The sequence below is a fragment of the Notolepis coatsorum genome, assembly GCF_963971535.1.
Source record: "Notolepis coatsorum genome assembly, chromosome: 1".
Lineage (NCBI taxonomy): Eukaryota > Metazoa > Chordata > Actinopteri > Aulopiformes > Paralepididae > Notolepis > Notolepis coatsorum.
The window spans coordinates 304,535,115-304,553,877 of NC_140165.1; the positions used below are offsets into that span (position 1 = coordinate 304,535,115).

Genomic DNA, 18,763 nt, shown 5'->3' on the forward strand with positions numbered 1-18,763 from the left:
ACAATGAATCTTGTGTTAGTTGAATCGGCTGAATGAGGTTTTTAGTCAATCAAAACAACAAAAACAATAATAGTGTGAAATAGTGAAATTTAATTAAATTAACTTGACCTTTTAAAGGTTTTTCTGATTTGTACTGACAATAAATGACCCCCATCAAAATAAGCAACTGCGTCCGGAACTATCTAATTGTAATATTTAGTGTTTACTGTTTACACATTGTGGCCAGCAGGCTTCAAGGACAAAGGGGTGCAACCACAGCAGGAGCTGTCAATTAGCTACTTAATGGTTTCAGCTAAGTTTGACAGACCGGAATGGACAACAAATGCCACACTCCTGGCTCTTGCAAAAATGTATTGCTTTGAACATACTCTGTTCTTCCTTTATACATGTATCTCAAGCATGCACATTCAACAAGTTCTTGTGTTTCCTACTGGTGATTTAGTAGCAGATTGTCCATGCCAGGGGTTGGCTCTCGTTTTCATTGTGAGACTCGTAGATTAGATTAGATTAAAATCCAATCCAATCCAATCCAACTTTATTTATAAAGCGCTTTAACAGCCACAGGGGCACAAAGTGCTGTACAGGGGGAGCATATTAAAAACTATTAGCAGCACTAAAAATAGATAAAAAAAAACAAGAGTACCAAAACAGAGATAAAAAACATTAGGTAAATATAGGCAGCAATACAAATTTAAATAGATCAGAGTACTTAAAAAAAATATTTAAAAGCAAAGGACACAGTAACAAAATGATACAACAACAACACAGTAAGACAATAAGATTAGTAGGTTATTCTTTACTATTCTTTACATTTAAAATGTATTGTCATTATACAGCACAAGTACAGTACAACTAAAAAAAGTGCAACAGCAATATACAATGTACAGATGATTATACTGAGTACAAAATATACAAATTAGTACTACTGAGTGTAGGCTATTAAATGTCTCTCTGGGGACCATTGAGATGATTGTGGATTTTAGGTCGGGGGCTAGGGACTACAGCCCCCTCAGCATCGACGGGGCACCAGTCGAGAGAGTGAACAGTTTTAAGTACCTCAGAGTCCACATATCCGAGGACTTGACATGGACCACACACATCGACAGTGTAATAAAGAAGGCACGGCAGCGCCTCTACTTCCTTAGGCGCCTAAGGAAGTTAAAAATGAGGCAGAAGATCCTTAATAAGAACTTCTACTCATGCACAATAGAGAGCATCCTGACTGGTAACATCACCTCCTGGTTTGGGAATAGCACCGCACACGACCGCAGCAGACTACAGAGAGTGGCCCGTTCAGCCGAACGCACAATTGGAGGTGGGCTTCCCACTCTCCAGGACATCTATACCAAGCGTTGCAGGGGCAAGGCTAAGAGAATAACCAAAGACACCCAAACAACTGCCTCTTTGCACTGCTGCGGCCAGGCAAGCGCTACCGGAGTCTCATGGCCAGTACAGAGAGACTCAGAAGGCTCAGCTTCTTCCCCCAGGCCATCAGAGCCTTGAACACTGAACTCTCCACACACAAGCACACATGAGCACACACACAACACACACACTGTACACGCTCACACACTAGCAGCCACTTTAACATGAGCACACACACACTCATGCTGCACACGCTCACACTATGGACACTTTACAGAAGGAAAGGTCACTTTAAGAATAGTATAGCTTGAGATCGTAAATAGCTCTGTAAATAGCTCATGTACAGATACCGATATGCCTACTTTGTTTACTTGTTTATTGCACTATGTCGCACTATTGGTTGGGCTCTTATATTATTACTTGTATTTGCACATTGTTGCGGGCGAGACCCCCCGCATTTCACTGTATACCTGTATGCCGTGACAAATAAAACTCTTGTATCTTGTACCTTGCCTTAAAAGTGTGTACCTCATTAAGTCTGCATTTGTACCTCATTGTCTTTCACTGTACTTAGATTGTACTTAGGTTGTACTAACCTTAGTCTATATATAGTATACTATAGTGTTATTCCTCCTTTACTTTTTTTTTTACTGTATGAAGCACATTCTCAGGGGCTCATACAGAACAAAGCATTTCACTGTGAAGTACATGTACGTTTATATGTGACAAATAAAAACAAACTTTGAACCAAAGCTAATCTTAATTAATATACATTTGGGGGATCCATCATAAACAGACCCCCCTGTGACCCATAGTTGGCAGAGTGAAGAGTCTAGCACCAGGGAAGCCTGTTGGGACGCTAGCCAGGATACACACAGCTTCAGGACTGTCCCAAAATAAACTGGGCCTGTTGTACACAAACACAACATCTGATGATTCTACCTTCAAATCACCGACCCGAGTCCCTCCACGTGCTGCCCGGCTCATACGTGTTTCAAGACACTGTCATATTGTATCCAGGCAGGCTGGTACTACGCTGAGAAAGCAGCTATTGTTCACTGATGCTGAACACATTCTTGTTAATAATAACACCAGTACTTTCTCTAACAGAGCCAGAGGCATATATATATGATATGATAGGCTGCTTGGTCCAAAGTATCTTCCCCAAATAACACTTCCATGTCACACACAAAAGCTTTTTGTTATTCCATACCTCCCTCCCTCCCTCTCTCTGGGAATATATTCTCTCCTGCATGTCTCAGCTTGTCTGGCGGGGCACCCCTGGCCTCTATGACTTTACCTCAAGCCTATGATTTAGTGAAAAACAAAAATGGCTATAGGCTATAATACCACACAGGGCTTGAATAGCTTCCATTTCCATGAACCGTATCCCCACGGTTAGGCTATTATGCACAGTTACTGTACAGTCTCGCTCTCTCTCTCCCCCCTCTCTCTCTTTCTCACAGACACACACAGAAATAGAGAGTCCCCCCCTCCTCCTCCTCCTCCTTGTGAAAGGGGGGAAAGGAAGGAGGAGAGAGAGAGAGAGTGGGAGGGGGAGGGTAAGCATACACACACACACACCCAGACCCAGACATGTCTGACATCCACGCGCACTGAGAGAAAGAAGGATTGCTGAAAAGCCAGTGCGACGGAGGAGAAGAGAGAGAGGGAGGGAGGGAGAGTGAGGGAGGAATAGAGGCAGGAAAAGGGGCGAAGAGATGCACAAGAGCTGCATCAGTTCTCCTCCACAACAACAAGGAACAATAACATTGTGCTGCTGAATGGAGGGCTGGTGGTGGTGTGGGCGAGTAGTGCGATGAGAAACCAGGCAGAACTCAGCCGACGGTGGTGGAGCTAAACACCGACAGATCCTCTCTCCTCTCCTCGCTGATTTTTTAGGGAAGAGTCCGGTTGTAATTGATTAGGATTGTAAAAGCCTTTTCTGCTGTGGGAACATGCTGCTTCTGCTGCTGCTGCAGGGGATTTGAAGTGAACACGCTGTTATTTCAGAGCGAACAGTAGCCCGGTCTTTAGGGGGGACTCCTCCTCTGGTCGCCCCGCCAGGCAGGGGCTGCTCCCCGGCTCCCGGTGGCTCTGAACCGGGGGGTCTATGACTGAGAAGGGGGGTCCTGCTCCTGGCTGAGAATCGTGGGGCATCATCACCACCCAGATGCAGGTCATACCGGGCTGCATGGGAGGTTAATAAGAGTGTGCAGCCAGCACAATGGGAGCCAAACAGATGAAATGGTAAGAGCTCTTGATCTGGATTTTTTTTTTTTTTATCATCCTAATGCTTGTATTTAGCTAGTCACCTCACCGGTATGGCTTGCTTGAGTCTATGACACAGCTATGTGTAGTATAGGGTGACATCATTAACATGCCCGACATTCTTTCAACAAAGAGTGAAGCATAATACCTGTGGAGTACAATGGCAGTGTCGTGTGGGTGGGTCCCCAAACCATGTGTGAGAAGAAGGAGTGCTATTGCCTAGCAACGTGTATAAGTAGCACTACAGGGACCCAGTGTTTAGGGACTGCAAGAGCTTTGATTGATTGATTGATTGATTGAACATTTTATGAACAGATTGAAGAATGGGTACAATACAGTACGGCTAAATACACACAATTGTTAAGGGGATGCAGACCAGAGAAAGATTTTCGTCTTGTTTACATCAGGGTCCCCCATTTTCAATTCATCATAACATGACATACATGACATACAGATATACAGTAATGCTACATCTATACATTTATGACATACCAGATTTACAAATACAATACAAAATACAAAACAAATAAAATACAAATGGGTGGGTCCCCAATCCCATGTTTGCACGTGTGAGAAGAAGGAGTGCTATTGCCTAGCAACGTATAAAGTAGCACTATAGGCCCCCAGTGTTCAGGGACTGCAAGAGCTTGTCTCTCATCTATTTGATCATCCCTGATTCGCTATCATTAGAATACCAACTACGGGACTATTTGTGTGCCATGTAGCCTAATGTCAAGTGGTTTCGATTTCAACATGATTTCCTTTTAGTTTAGTTTAGATTAGATTAAAATGTATAGTCATAATACAGAACAAGTACAGTACAATGAAAAGAAGTTTGGCATCTAACCAGAGTACACATGTAACAGTAAACTGCAACAGTGATATACAATGTACAGGTGATTAAACTGGGTACAAAATATTAGTACTACATCAGATACAGAGTTGTAGTATACTATGTACAGTGGTACAGGTGTAAAGACAGTATGGTAGTCAACTAGTCATACAGCTTAACTAGTAACTAGAGTAAGAGTAGGATATGTACAGATATAGGTATAGTATAGATATGTAAAAGGTCTATGTGCAGGTAAATACAGACCATAGTTGAGTTCCAACCTAATTGACTAACAACAAATTGGAGTTCAGGCATCAGGCTACACTTTTCATTTGGTTTTATGTTTTATTGTAGTTTTATTCTCTTTTTGTTTATTTGTTTGAGTTTTTATTTGCATTCTGGAGAACAAACCGTCATTTGGGGGGACTGTTGCAAAAAAGATCAACGTAAATCCAAGCTGGGGGATACATTACTCAAGTTTGACCCCGATCTGACCGTCCCAATGGCTTCTCAAGATGGGGGTGAGTCTGTGTTGACGGCGCTGCTATTGGAAAGGTCAGGAAGTTTGGTCACCAGTACAGAGATGGTGAGGTTGGCACAGGTCTTCTTGTCATGTAAGAGGGCTAGCTGCCCAGTTAAGGCCTTGAAGATTATGTCATACCTGTTTGATTTCCACAACGTATTGTGACAATTGATGATAGCGTTGTCAACCCTGCATCACGGATAATATAAAAGTTGATAAAAAAAATCCAAACCATGACTATCACAATTAAGACACCTTCTCCTTGGGGGAAATACTTGTCTGTTAGGCCTACTATGGTCAAATACAAATAATAGTAGGGGTGTAAAGGTACACGTATCCGTACCGAACCGTTTCAGTGTGTACCGTACCGTACCGAACGGCTGTGTAGTGTACCGAACTAATACAACGGTATGTTAACCACTAACGACCGCCCACCGGGGGCTGTTTTTTTCACAATCAAATTTGTTTTTACAAGTCGATTATTAATTTCAATATAGAATATTCATTGACAGCCCTACAAGTAAGGGATAATGTATAGAGCTAAGGTCATTGCCGCAAAATAATTGACCGACACGGAGTTCTGGAACACCGAGGCGCAGCCGAGGTGTTTTAAACGTAGTGAAGGTCAATTATTTTGCGACAATGACCGAGTATAGGCTATACATTATCCCGCTTATTACATGGCTAACTTACTAACAATATACCTAATTCATTTCACACCATCGACAAGATGAGATCAAATGCAGACGCAGTTCTGTTTCGGCAGCCGGCAGGTCTGTGGTCTGATTGCACTGATGACTGAGTGCAGCTGTGCATATGCTGAGCAGCTTTCATGACTGCGATCTGTGTGTCAGTGGGCTTGATTGGTCCAGCTGCGCACAGCGGTCATTATTGCTCGGCAGAGGTCCGTTATCGAGTAATAACGGACCTCTGATGAGCGCTATTGACCAATCACAATCAAGCATTTAGGCTAATGTTAAAACGCCATGTAATAAGTACAATTAGTTACTGCACACTACATCACCCCTGAGTGGAATATGGAAAGCCAAACTTTCCCCCACTGTACCGAAAACCCGTACCGAACCTTGACTTCAAAACCGAGGTACGTACCGTATACCGTGGCTTTTGTGTACCGTTACACTCCTAAATAATAGGCTTTTCATATTGCTAGCGCTTAAGAATAGGCCTACTATTAGCATTGCTAGCATTGCCAGCTGTCCTAATTCTGCATTTTTGTGCTAACTGAAAATCCAACATTAAAGTAATTGTTTAATTCATGAAAAAACACTTTACTTCAGCGGACAAAACTTTGCTGGGTCTATTAGTGGGACAATAGTGTATTAAACGGGCATATCTTCATATTGCCCATGCTCTATTTGTAGGCCAATAAGATTATTTTATGGCTCAATTATGATAATGGTCCTGGGATTGGGAGTAGTTAGGCCAAGGGGGGTCACTGTTCCCTCAGCCCATTGTCCAATGTTCTCAGTCCTTCGTTCCCTCGTAGACCGACAGGGCGGAAGGACTGCAATGAAGGACCAATTTAGTAAGAAAACAGGGCTGGGGGGAATATAGGGTCTCAAGTGTTGGTTGTCTGCGTGTGTGTGTGGGGGTCAGGGAGGCTGGAGTGCAGCAGCTCTTGGTCACTGCAGTTGTGTGAAATGGTTTGCTGAAAGAAAATAACAGGTAAAACACGCCTCGCTACTACAGAGGCTACCTTTGAGTCACACTCAATGAACAAGTGTGTTGGTGACGGGGTACACCCTGATCCAGTTAACTGTGCTCAGATGATGGCAGTATTGTGCATGTTTAATATCAGAGTAATTTACGATACAGCGATCATTATTTTTCAGATGGCGTGACAAGAAATTTGGAAAAGACCAATCGTTTAGTGTGAAAGGCCCTCTGTTTTTAACCTGGCTCATTCAGTGTCTCTCAGCCAGGGAACTGTTTTCACCACCGGTGAAAGAGTAGTGATAATCGACCCCAAGTGAGTCAAGTCAAGTCAAGAGTTTTAATTGTCACGGCATACAGGTATACAATGAAATGCGGGTGGTCTTGCCCGCAACGATGTGCAATACAGTGGTACATATAATAGAATCAAAAGAAGAAAACAACATTGTGCAGTAACAGGTAGCAGGTAACATGGAGTGACAAAAATGTTCTCGGTATCTGTACATAGTTATTTACCGCTCAACTCCAACAGAGTCTAAACAGAGACGGGGACAACTCCTGGTTTAGTGACTCTGAGAGTCGAAGTGCAGTAGAATCTACTCTTAGACCTCCCCACACACCCTTCATTTAAAAGCAAATCAATGGCTAACCTGGTGAAAACAACCGTTTCCAGAAACAAGGTGACCCAATAAGCAGGCTTGTGACAAATGTGACCTCATTACGAGTTGGCAGCTGTTAACAAAATGGCCAACATGGAGTCGACTCCGAATTAGCCATCTCTGCTATACAGCACACAATCCGACAACACATGTTCCAACGACATGTGAGGGGTAGTTGGCTTGACTGAACATTACAGCCGTCGATGCCCAGCAAAGTAGCCTCCCACTTTGCACAACCTTGAGCCCCTGGCCTCCTCAATGATGATCCCCACTCCCCAAATCATCATTCTCCTCAAAATAACCCCCAAAACACTCACTGAACACTGAATAGTTTAGAATCTCTAGAGAAAACTAGTCACATACAGTGATTTCAGTAGGGCAGTAGGCCTTTGCCTTTTTTCAATTAAGTCTAATATTGACTTTTCAAACTTACAGTCAAGTATACCAATCTGCATCAAAAAGAAAAATCAGTGGTAGTGGAGTCGGGGTGCGGCTGCAGAAGTCCCAGTGGTGCACAGTCAGTGCACCGCTATTGAAAGGTAGTGTTTCCGTCATGCACGATGATTCAATTAGTGAAATGCTTGAAAGAAAACGGGACTAGGAAAGCCTAGTTAAACTGGACCAGGCCACGAGACTCACGCACGGCACGTGTGTTTCAACAATGGGGAGTCAGTCAGTCAGTTAGGGACATTCGCTGTTGTAGACCGGCCCTCCAGGTCCGGCGAAAAGCTGCCTTTCAAGGATGGACCAGGCTAACGGTTAGGGATGAACCGATCCGGTTGATATCGGATATCAGCCCCGATATGACTAAAATAGCTGGATCGGGTATCTGTAAAAAAATCTTTTTAAATAATTGTTCTTATAATATTAAAATAAAAAACATTTATATCTATGTGTTAATTTGTTACATTTTGTTTCACTAAGTTAGGAAAGTAATGTTTTAAGTCATGCCTGATGTTGCCTTGCACAAAATAATGACCCCAGTCTCTTCCACACAGTGAGGCATGCACAGTTTATTAATTGAACAATGTAAAATAAGTAAAACTCTTATTTGTATAGCGCCCTTCTCAGCACGAGTGCACAGAGTGCTTCACAGCATTTTTAAAACATCAGTAGAAAATACAAGACATAATACATGTGAAGAGAAAAGAAAACGATTTGCTAAAACACCAGAATAGACGACGAAAAACTAAAACAAGAACAAAACAGACAATGGGTATCGGATCGCTACTCTGACTGTATCGGCCGATACCCAAAGCCCAGGTATCGGTATCGGGACTGAAAAAGTCGGATCGGTGCATCCCTACTAACGGTATGACATTTTAGAGCGTAAAAAAGCGAGTTATGTTTTTAACCCTTGTGTGGTGTTAGCGTTTTTGTTCCTCACCCAATGTTCACGGGTCTGGTGGACCCACAACAGTATTGGGATTTTAAAACAATAAACACATAACAATTCACGTAAGAAGAATACATAACAGATGTTAACTTTATCTCAATTACAAGGAATCTAGACACTGTATAGGCCTATGGTTAATGTTTGCAATTTGTCTCTGCTAGATCACATTCATCAATAAAAGTGCTATCGTTTTTTTTTTTGCGATAAAATGTGAATAGAATCCATTATAATCGAGGCGTGCATGGAATAAATCATGTTTATCTTGACAAGTATAAATGGAACAAGGTGGAGGCAGACAGTGAAGGTACACAGTGAAAACCTTTTTGGTGTCACCTACAATTTCCACACTTCCACATTATGTAATGTGTAGGAGAGGGTGCACAGTGACTGAGTGAGCACTCAATGCAAATCTGTTGTTTTACATATTCTTCACAGAAAATGAGTCAAGGCTAATGAGTCTCAGGTTAGAAAAACTATTTATTGTATCATTTATCCTTTAGTAAACATTGAAAAGGGGTCCCACAGACCTGAACACCACAGTACACAAGGGTCAAAAGGAATGAGTTGGAATTTCAATTTTAGAGGAAATTGTCCCCGTAAATCATAGCTAGATTGAAGTAGCGAGGTTAGCTAGTTGCATTCAATCACACAATGTTAGAATTGTATTGACCTAAGAAATATATATACTTAAGATATATATATATTTTTTTATCTATCTAAACCCACAATGTGTGACATTCATTCCCATTATTAGAGTTGCATCTGACTTTTCACAATGGTCCCAGTTGGAGAGAGGAAGAGCCTTTTGAATTAGCCATCTCTGCTACAGCACACAATCCGACAACACATGTTCCAACGACATGTGAGGTGAGGGGTAGTTGGCTTGACTGAACATTATTACAGCAGTCGATGCCCAGCAAAGTAGCTTCCCACTTTGCACAACCTTGAGCCCCTGGCCTCCTCAATGATGATCCCTGCCACTCCCCAAATCATCATTCTCCTCAAAATAACCCCCAAAAGACTGACCGAACACTGACTAGTTTAGAATTGATAGATATGAGAGCAATCTCTAGAGAAAACTAGTCACATACAGTGATTTCAGTAGGCCTTTGCCTTTTTTCAATTACGCCTAATATTGACCTTTCAAACTTACAGTCAAATATACCGATCTGCATCAAAAATTAAAATCTATCCATTCGACATTTACTAATCACCCTACGAGTGATATTTTTCTGGTCTCATGAGATGAACTGGATCTTCTCATTCTGATATCATAGTGACTGTTTGAATCTGGGATATACTTCTCCTAAAGGCCTCTTAGGAGACAAACCAGAGATGAAATCCGGAGGCTTCCCTTAGATCAGGGGTCTCAAACTCAATTTACCTGGGGGCCGCTGGAGGTAGAGTCTGGGTGAGGCTGGGCTGCATCAAATGTTATATATATATATGATTTAAAAAAAAATCTTTTGCAAAATCAACTATGCCTCTCTTTGTTAACTACAACAAGCAATGCTGTTTGTTATTTAAGATGAGGTCGGACTCGGCACTGACAGATTTGTGTTCATTGTGCTGCTTTTATAAAGCCTCAAATGACGGCTTACAATATTTCATGAAAGCAAAGTGTTTTGTTTGTCTAAGATTTAAAAAGGTTTAAACTTTACAGCACTGACAAAGTTGAACAAAGTGCTGTACAAGTCCCACAACATTAAAACAATTTAAAATAAAAAAATTTAAATTAAAATGTAATTTTATTTTTTACTTTGATGTCAAGTAGGGGGCCGCAAAATATCATCCAGCGGGCCGCAATTGGCCCGCGGGCCGCGAGTTTGAGACCCCTGCCTTAGATAAACATACTTCTATTGAGATAATCATTTGAGCAGCATTTTAAGAAGCATGATCATGTCTCATTAATATTTAGGTCATTTAAAAAAAGGAGAAACAAGGAGGAGAACAACTTGGGGCAAAAGAGTTAATGTAGAGGTTATCATTTTAGAAATAATATGAGAGGTAAGATCATTGAAGGGGATTTCACTTGCACATATAATGCACTGGGTGTCGTTTGGCGTGGTCTTCTTTTTTTTGCTCACCCCCCACCCTCACCCCCTTCCTCCCGTCCTCATCAATTATCCCTTCCTTCCCTCTGACAGGCCAACCGCAGGCCAACTGTCATCCCGTTGCCCTCCCTCCCTCTCCTCTCTCAGCCTGCAGTGCTTTGAAGTGCCACAGCAGAATAGACAGTTGGTGCTCAGGGAATTGTGCCGGTCCAAAGATTCCCATCCCCTGATAGAATAGAATAGAATAGAAATCATTTAACCTTCTGTGTATTGCTGCTAGGGCTGACCTTCGATTTTTTTTTGAAATTCGAAGCTTCGCGGCCGAGATTCGCTTTTAATTCGAAGCTTCGAAAGTAAAAAAAAAAAAAAAAAAATTACAAAAAAAATTATTAATATATATATATCTATATATTTTTTTGGGGCTTGTACAGCACTTTGTCAGTGCTGTAAAGTTTAAACCTTTTAAAATCTTAGACAAACTAAACACTTTGCTTCCATGAAATATTGTAAGCCGTCATTTGAGGCTTTATAAAAGCAGCACAATGAACACAAATCTGTCAGTGCCGAGTCCGACCTCATCTTAAATAACAAACAGCATTGATTGTTGTAATTAACAAAGAGAGTGAGGCAGAGTTGATTTAGCAATTTTTTTTCTTTTTTTTCAATTTTTTTTTTACATAATAGAATTTTATTTTCATATTCGAATCCCATGCCCATCGAACGAAGCTTCGAAGCTTCGAAGTATTTAAGACAGCCCTAATTGTCCCGGTGAAAGGGTTAACCGTTTTGGTAGTGCGGCAGTGAAAGGGTTAATAATCCAGAGGGAAATTCGGCACTACAGATCTCTCACATTGAACAACAATAAACATTTAGCTAGTCAATAGGACTAAAATAGGAATATTAAAAATAAGAATAGAATAAATAATAAAATACGGTCCGGGATATACATTCTGGTATGTATATACATTCTAAAATCTTAGTGTCCAGGAAGATTTCACCAGCCGCCCCCTACAGCATTAGTACAGGCATGTTCAGAACACCTCATTTTTAGAACACAGAACGCAGGGTTTTAGAATTTTGAACGTGGGCGTTTTTTTGCCATTTTAAAGCACAATGTTTATTTTAGACCATAGAATTTAGAGCACACTACATTTGGAATTCAGAACACAACCATAACATTAAAACAGAGTTTAGAAAATGTGATTTAGAATTGAGAAAATGTGAACATTTATATATATAAATAAATATATATATATATATATTTTTTATCCTCTTTTTCTCTGCCTGATTTTCTATGTTTTTCTCCCCATCCCAATTTAGTCGTTATGCCAATTCCCCCCCTCCCCTACCTGGTCGTTGTGCGCATGTTCCCCCTACTGGTCGGTACAAGGGAACCCTGAAGTCTACCACATGCTTCCTCCGACACATGCGGAGACAGCCAGCAGCTCTCTTTTCACCTGGCAGCGAGGACTCTCATTGGTGAAGAGTAACACGTGGGAGGTCACGCTGCCTTCGCCACTTCCTGCCTTTCGCTGAGCAGGCGCCCAGACCTGACCTGTAGGCGTCGCTGTCCACAACGCCAGATTACCACCCACGACTTCCCTCCCGCTAACTCAGCCAAACGAGTTAGTATGACGATCGGCCCAAGCCGCAGGCAATGCTGACTCCGGGAGTCGAGACCGCAGCCTCTTGCATTGGTGACGAGCGCAATCTCCGCTACGCCACCCGACCGCCCGAACATAGAATTTAAATGGAAAATCTAAAACACTGAATTTACTATTCAGAACACAGAATTCATTAGTGAATTCATGATACATAACATAGAATTTTGACTTGACGTCGATTTTACAACACAGCATATAGAATGGGTCACTAGAGTAGCTGATAATGTTGGTCCTCTGGTCAAGTTATTCTAGAACCCACAGTAGATGAATCTTCAAAGTGAAATATCACTTTAACCCAAGTTCAGCCTCAAAATAAATCAGTCTTAGTTTGAATGCAAATACAATCGGACTGATCATGCAACAGGCCCTTGGTGATTTCCAGACTACTATCTTGAGTTGAACTATTTTACTATTATATTATAAATATAGTGTTAGGTATTATAAAACATGCCGTTTTTTTTCCACACAAAGTGACGTGTAAAATACTCAAAACATATTAATCTGTTGCAATGAAGCTCATCTCTTGCTAATCCCTGTACTTAACCCCAGGCTTATCCCATATAGTCCATATACATCCCCGGGGGGTCTCAGTTGGCACAACATTTAGCAAAGAGCATTTGAAGGAAATGTGTTTTTAATATCCCAAATCTAAACTGTGGGAAAAGAACAGAAGATGTCCTGTAGTTCACTGTGTGTTCCTTCCTTGAAGTTGTGATGACAAGATAACTTGGCATCTGCTGCCTTGTTTCCTGTGGACAATCACAACAGCATCAGATAAGGCCGTCAATCCACTGGCTCCCTCCTCGAGCCGTGGCCTCGACTGTTTCACTGCCATAATAACGAGTTAGATAAAGAATGCTATTTTCATTCGGTAGATAAATAGATGCTCTTTATGATTCAATGAATTATTAAATTTGAATTGGACATTATTTATTCGTTTTTATGCATGTCTTTTACACCACATGTAGAAAATCTCCAAATATTCCAATAAAACAAACGTCATTTTTGACACCGCATGCAATGCTACACGACAATGTATTTCCTTTGAAGATTTGTATTATCGTATTCTTTTTAGGCCCATCACCTCTTTCACATTACTGTCCCTTTAAAAAATTATATTTAATAAAATATGAAAGGCTATAGATCTGTATATAGAGTAAAATAAAATAAAAACGGAATAAAAGTATTGCCCCCCCCCCCCCCCCCCCCATACTTCCCATTTCCCCACATGGAATGCATCTGATTGGATACATGACATGCTGATGTTCTAGTGTGACATCTAGTGGCTGAATGTTATCAATAGCACCTTTAAATATAAAAAAAAAAAAAAAAAATAGATCATTTTATTGTAATATGCATTGCTGTTAAAAACATCATTCAAATAATTGAGGGTGGAACCGTATAGTGCAATGTTCTATTTGAGCCACTATGGGAGTGTTCTATCATGAACAACACCTCCATGTGTGAGCTTGTAGCTGCCTGGTCTGCACACATGGATATATCTATGGGTCTGCATGCTCCCTTGAATGTAACTGGTTAGTTTAGTAGCTGCTAGCTGGATACAATATACATGGCAAACACAAGAAAAGTGAGTGAAAATCTTGTCTAGTGTGGGATATGTGGAACAAGAGTTGTCCTCTCATAACACCACGTCCACAAGACTGACCTGTTGACAAATAAAAAGCATCTGTTTGTTTGTGCAACACGTGAGGATGATGGACCTAACGTTAGCTAATGAAATGAGCCCGGCAGCAGCATGACCACGAGCACAGGGTCCATGGCAGAGCGCCAGATGCTGCGGTAAGAATTCTTTAAAACATTTTTGTTACCATTCTAGCCAGGGATGCACCGATCCGATATTGGTATCGGTATCGGCCGCCGATATCAGTAAAATAGCTGGATCGGGTATCGGTAAAAAAGAAAAATATATCGAATTTTATTTTTTTTATTTATTTTTTTTAATAATAAATAAAATAAGAAATAACCAGTACATTTATATCTATGTGTTAATTTGTTACATTTAGTTTCACTAAGTTAGGAAAGTAATGTTTTAAGTCAAGCCTGATGTTGCCTTGCACAAAAGAATGATCCCAGTCTCTTCCACACAGTGACAGTGAGGCATACAGTTTATTAATTGAATGAATGAAGTTTATTTTCTGTCTTTGTTTACAACAAATCAAAAACACACTTGTGATCCTTAACAATTCTTAAAAACAAAATTTATAAAAAAAAGAAAAAACGTGGATACATTTTATTTTTTTTAACTTTTTGGGGGGGGGGGGATTGGACAATAAGTATCGTATCGGTATTGGCCGATACCCAAACCCAGGTATCGGTATCGGGACTGAAAAAGTCGGATCGGTGCATCCCTAATTCTAGCCTTTGTGAATGTCGGCACACGTAGATCATTATTAATTCAGACCACCCACTGACTAACTGACTATGAAAACGTGAACAGTATATATATAAATATATAAATGAATGAATATCTTATCACTGAACTCTGATGTGTGACAATACTACTCACTGTAATTACGCTATTGATAATTCCCCCCTCTAAATTAAATTAGATCCTTTTACATTCACGAATATGGTCTATCATGAATCCTCCCATCATAGTGGATAGCCCATAGCATTTTCCTCAGTAATTATTCTTTGCAGTAATGAAATAATTCGGGGATCTAGAAAATATATAATTTAAATTAAAACATTAACTTCTATGAACGTTATTAATTTTATGTAAATACCCCACACACTATCTGCAAATTACTCAATTACGGTTTCTCATTGACCGAAGAGGCTCAGCGTGATGAATGTAGCTTTTGTACCCTTATAACGGGGCTTTCCATCACTAAACGGTCCGTATTTAAAGTTGAACACTGAAACAAGCAGGAGAAGACACGCTACTTATCTTTGAATATGTTCGGGGTTAATCATATTACAGCTGAAGACATGGTAAAAGAAAACAAAACAGGCCCGCCTCTCTCATGTTACTGTCAACACTGTCTGAAGTACAGTACCGCTCATGTTACTGTCAACACTGTCTGAAGTACAGTACCGCGCTGCCCAGGCTCAGTCTCATTACTAGCTGAAGCAGGGGTGATGTACAGACGATGCCCAGGGCTTGTTTTGTGTCATATTCATATCTCAACTCCCACGGTGGTGTGAACTCGAGAGAGGCAGACGATACTAGGAGAGTGTTGCAGTTACAACCCACACCTAGAACGTGTTACACTGTCAGAAATCAGAAAAACTCATTAACTAATATAAATCTCGCAACTCGGCGAGGAGATTCTTGACTGAACAAAAGTAACCGGAGTTCAAATCCTTCTTTAGTTGCCTTATGGGTAGTATAAGTGTGTAGTCTAGCTTTTTGCTGGGGGGTACACTGTGATTAGGGGGGGGGGGGGGGGGGGGGGGGCAGTGTTGGGAGTGTGGCCTAAGCCTGGCAGGCACTATTTCTGATCCCTTGTTGTGTCTAATAATAATAGATATATAATAATACATGCATCCACACATATAACTGAGAGCATTCAGTAATGGGTATATGAAGCCAGCATACACTGAGTCACTCCTCACTTGAAGTCTACCCTGCAGTCAAGAATATTTAAAAAATGTGCAGACGATACACTATAATTTTCAAAATGTTGCAGGCATTACAGCAAGTGTACCCCTAGACACCACTACTGCTTAGGGGCCGTGTGTGTGTGTGTGTGTGTGTGTGCGTGCGTGTTGAATATCGGCTCATCTCACCACAGTAGCAGGGTTGTTTTTCCACAGACGCAGAGGGAGGAGTGCCCCCCCCCCCGTTAGAGGGCCCTGTCCAACGCCACGGGTCACAGGTCACATATGGCCGCGTCTGGTTTTTAAAAACACAGCAGAGTGAACCCGACGCGCGGTCCGAGCCGCGGGGCGCCGCAAACGCACACACAACAAAGATCACAACACGCAGACTCAGCATAATACGCTGCCTGGAAGGAGACCAAACCATTCAGAGGCTGTGCAAACTAGACTCAGGGGGAAATAAACGATCTAGGGGGGAATGTCCTCCGTAGAAGAATTTACGACGGAGTTGCAGAAATCCCTGTATTTCCTCAGCAAGTTTGTTTTGGGCAAATGTGATTACTTTTTCGCGAGGTTTTACTATCAAAGGACGTATCGTATTCCGCTGGCAGGCGGCAGCCATTCATCTTGTCCATCAGTTGAATCAATTGCATACTGTTGGTGTGTGTACAATACTTGCCATGTTCAAGAGTTTGAGAATTCAGTTGGAGTCGATATGACACAGTCCAGATGGAATTTGTGTATGATTCTCTGTCACTTAGAGATGATTAATCTCCTGGCTTCCTCTTCCTGACACCAGGTTTTATGGGGCCACTTCCATTTATTTGGCACTGGAGATGCAATCTCACTCGCTCCTGTCTTTGCCCACCATCTGTCCCAGTCTCAGCTCAGCCAGCCCCGCGCACACGCCCAAAGAGGAGGACATTATCGCCCGGACCGCTAACACCCCTAAAGAAGCATTTGTCAACGCTCAATCCGAAGACCAGCGGGCGCCCAGGGATGACAAATCACAGCCGACGGAGAGGAAGCCCGACGCAGGTTTGGCACATCAATTCTTATCCAGTGAGATCTTAAACTATTCCATGTGTCAATCAAAAAAGAAGCCTGGCTGTTCGCGTGCCAGGGCCGTAGGGTTGGGTACCGCTCACATTTGAACCGGTACCAGTTCCTGGAATTCGGTATCGGTATCCAACGGTACCTTTTCTTTTTTGGTACTTGACTCTCTCTATAATAACCAACAAATTTATTTCAGTTGTTAAAAAAAAAAAATCAACATAATTTATTTAGAATAAATAAATCGCACGATCATGTATTATGTTTGTAAATATCAACATTATCTGGCCTCGTCTGGTCTTTCCAAAGACCCAAGAGACGGGACAGTAATATATATTATTTGTGGGGAAAAAAGGCTCCCTCTTAGTCTAGTAATATTACACTCTTATACTAAACACGTAAAGGTACCCAAATTCGCTACCGATTGATCTAGCGTGAATCGGTACCCGGTAGGTAGTACCGATGTCATTCGGTCGGTATACCCAAGTACAGAGAGTTCGGTACACCAACCCTACCGGGCCGACCCCCTGGTCTGTTGCTGTTGTTCTCTTCAGAGGGGTCTCTCTGCGGCCTGTGTCCCGCCCTGGGCCTCGACGCGGCGGAGGAGGAGGGGAGGTCGTGGGAGGAGCAGCTGGAGGCCCACCAGGAGCAGCTGGAGAGAGAGATGCAGGAGGCCAGGAGGATGGTGTTCCGCCTACAGGTACCTCTCTCATTAGTCTCTGCCCGAGACGGACGCGTCGGTCGGCTCCCACGTCGTTTCCGAGCGTTGCCGCCTCTCTCCACCCCTCTGCCTAATGCAGCGGCTCTGGAAGTGAGCAGTAAATAATAAGGGGGGATAGTCTGATCGTTTCCCCCCCCGCTTCCGTGTGTCCCCTGGCGCCTAAATAACCGCTGGCGGAGAACAAATTAGTCGAAGCCGAGCTGACAGGAATGTCAATTTGTAAAATATATTTTTACATTATTTCTATTGGTCCAGTCTGAAGTAGTGATGATTTACGGCTCTTTTTGAAGGGAGCCGGATCTTTTGGCTCCGTTCCTTTCCAAGAACCGTTCGGGGGGGGGGGGGGGGGTTACTTCAGTCTTAAATCAAAACCTTTGGTTTATCCGCAGAATAATCACTAGGATAATGATTTGGATCAGATTCAAAGTAAACTTAGATACTTAAAGCCCCTGGAAACAAAGCCTCAAATCGTTACAATGTATGTATGATATCCAACATGAGTGTGATATTAAGCGTCCACTAAAGTTTTAATGAAAATATATAGTAAGTAAGTAAGTAAGTATTTATAAAGCACCTTTCATACATATAGGTCTGTCTATATATTAAGGTCATCCCAGACAGTCCCTGAATTAAGTCATTCTGTCCTCGACCATATCCTGTCCCAGAGAACGTCCCTGATTCCTTTTTACAGTAAAAAAAGAAAATGTATTTCCTTACCGTGTTATAGAAGGCAGAAGGGGAAATGAGATTGTACATGAATCATGCTTGTTGCAATGGTTGCAATGTCGGATACAAATTAATTAATTCTGCGCTGGGATTGAGAGAGCGTGAGTGAAGTGAACGATACAGTTTTCCAAATTCCACCCTCTTATGAAATATGTATGGGATAACGAGGTCATTGTCGCAAAATAATTGACCGACACAGAGTTTAAATTACAGAGGTGCCTCGCTGAGGTGTTTTAAACGTCAGTGAAGGTCAATTATTTT

General features: G+C 41.8%; 1 protein-coding gene across 2 annotated transcripts in view; it reads left to right on the top strand.

Annotated features, from left to right (window-relative positions):
* The first annotated feature begins 3,054 nt into the window (after positions 1 to 3,054).
* Positions 3,055 to 18,763, top strand: part of dixdc1a (DIX domain containing 1a) — a 45,644-nt gene continuing 29,935 nt past the window's right edge. For both annotated transcript variants that reach the window (XM_084313895.1, XM_084313896.1), the window contains exons 1-3: positions 3,055 to 3,615; positions 16,883 to 17,040; positions 17,610 to 17,755. In XM_084313895.1, coding sequence (XP_084170021.1) covers positions 3,593 to 3,615; positions 16,883 to 17,040; positions 17,610 to 17,755 — 327 coding nt within the window. In that variant the 5' untranslated portion in view covers positions 3,055 to 3,592. The remainder of the gene's footprint in view (positions 3,616 to 16,882; positions 17,041 to 17,609; positions 17,756 to 18,763) is intronic.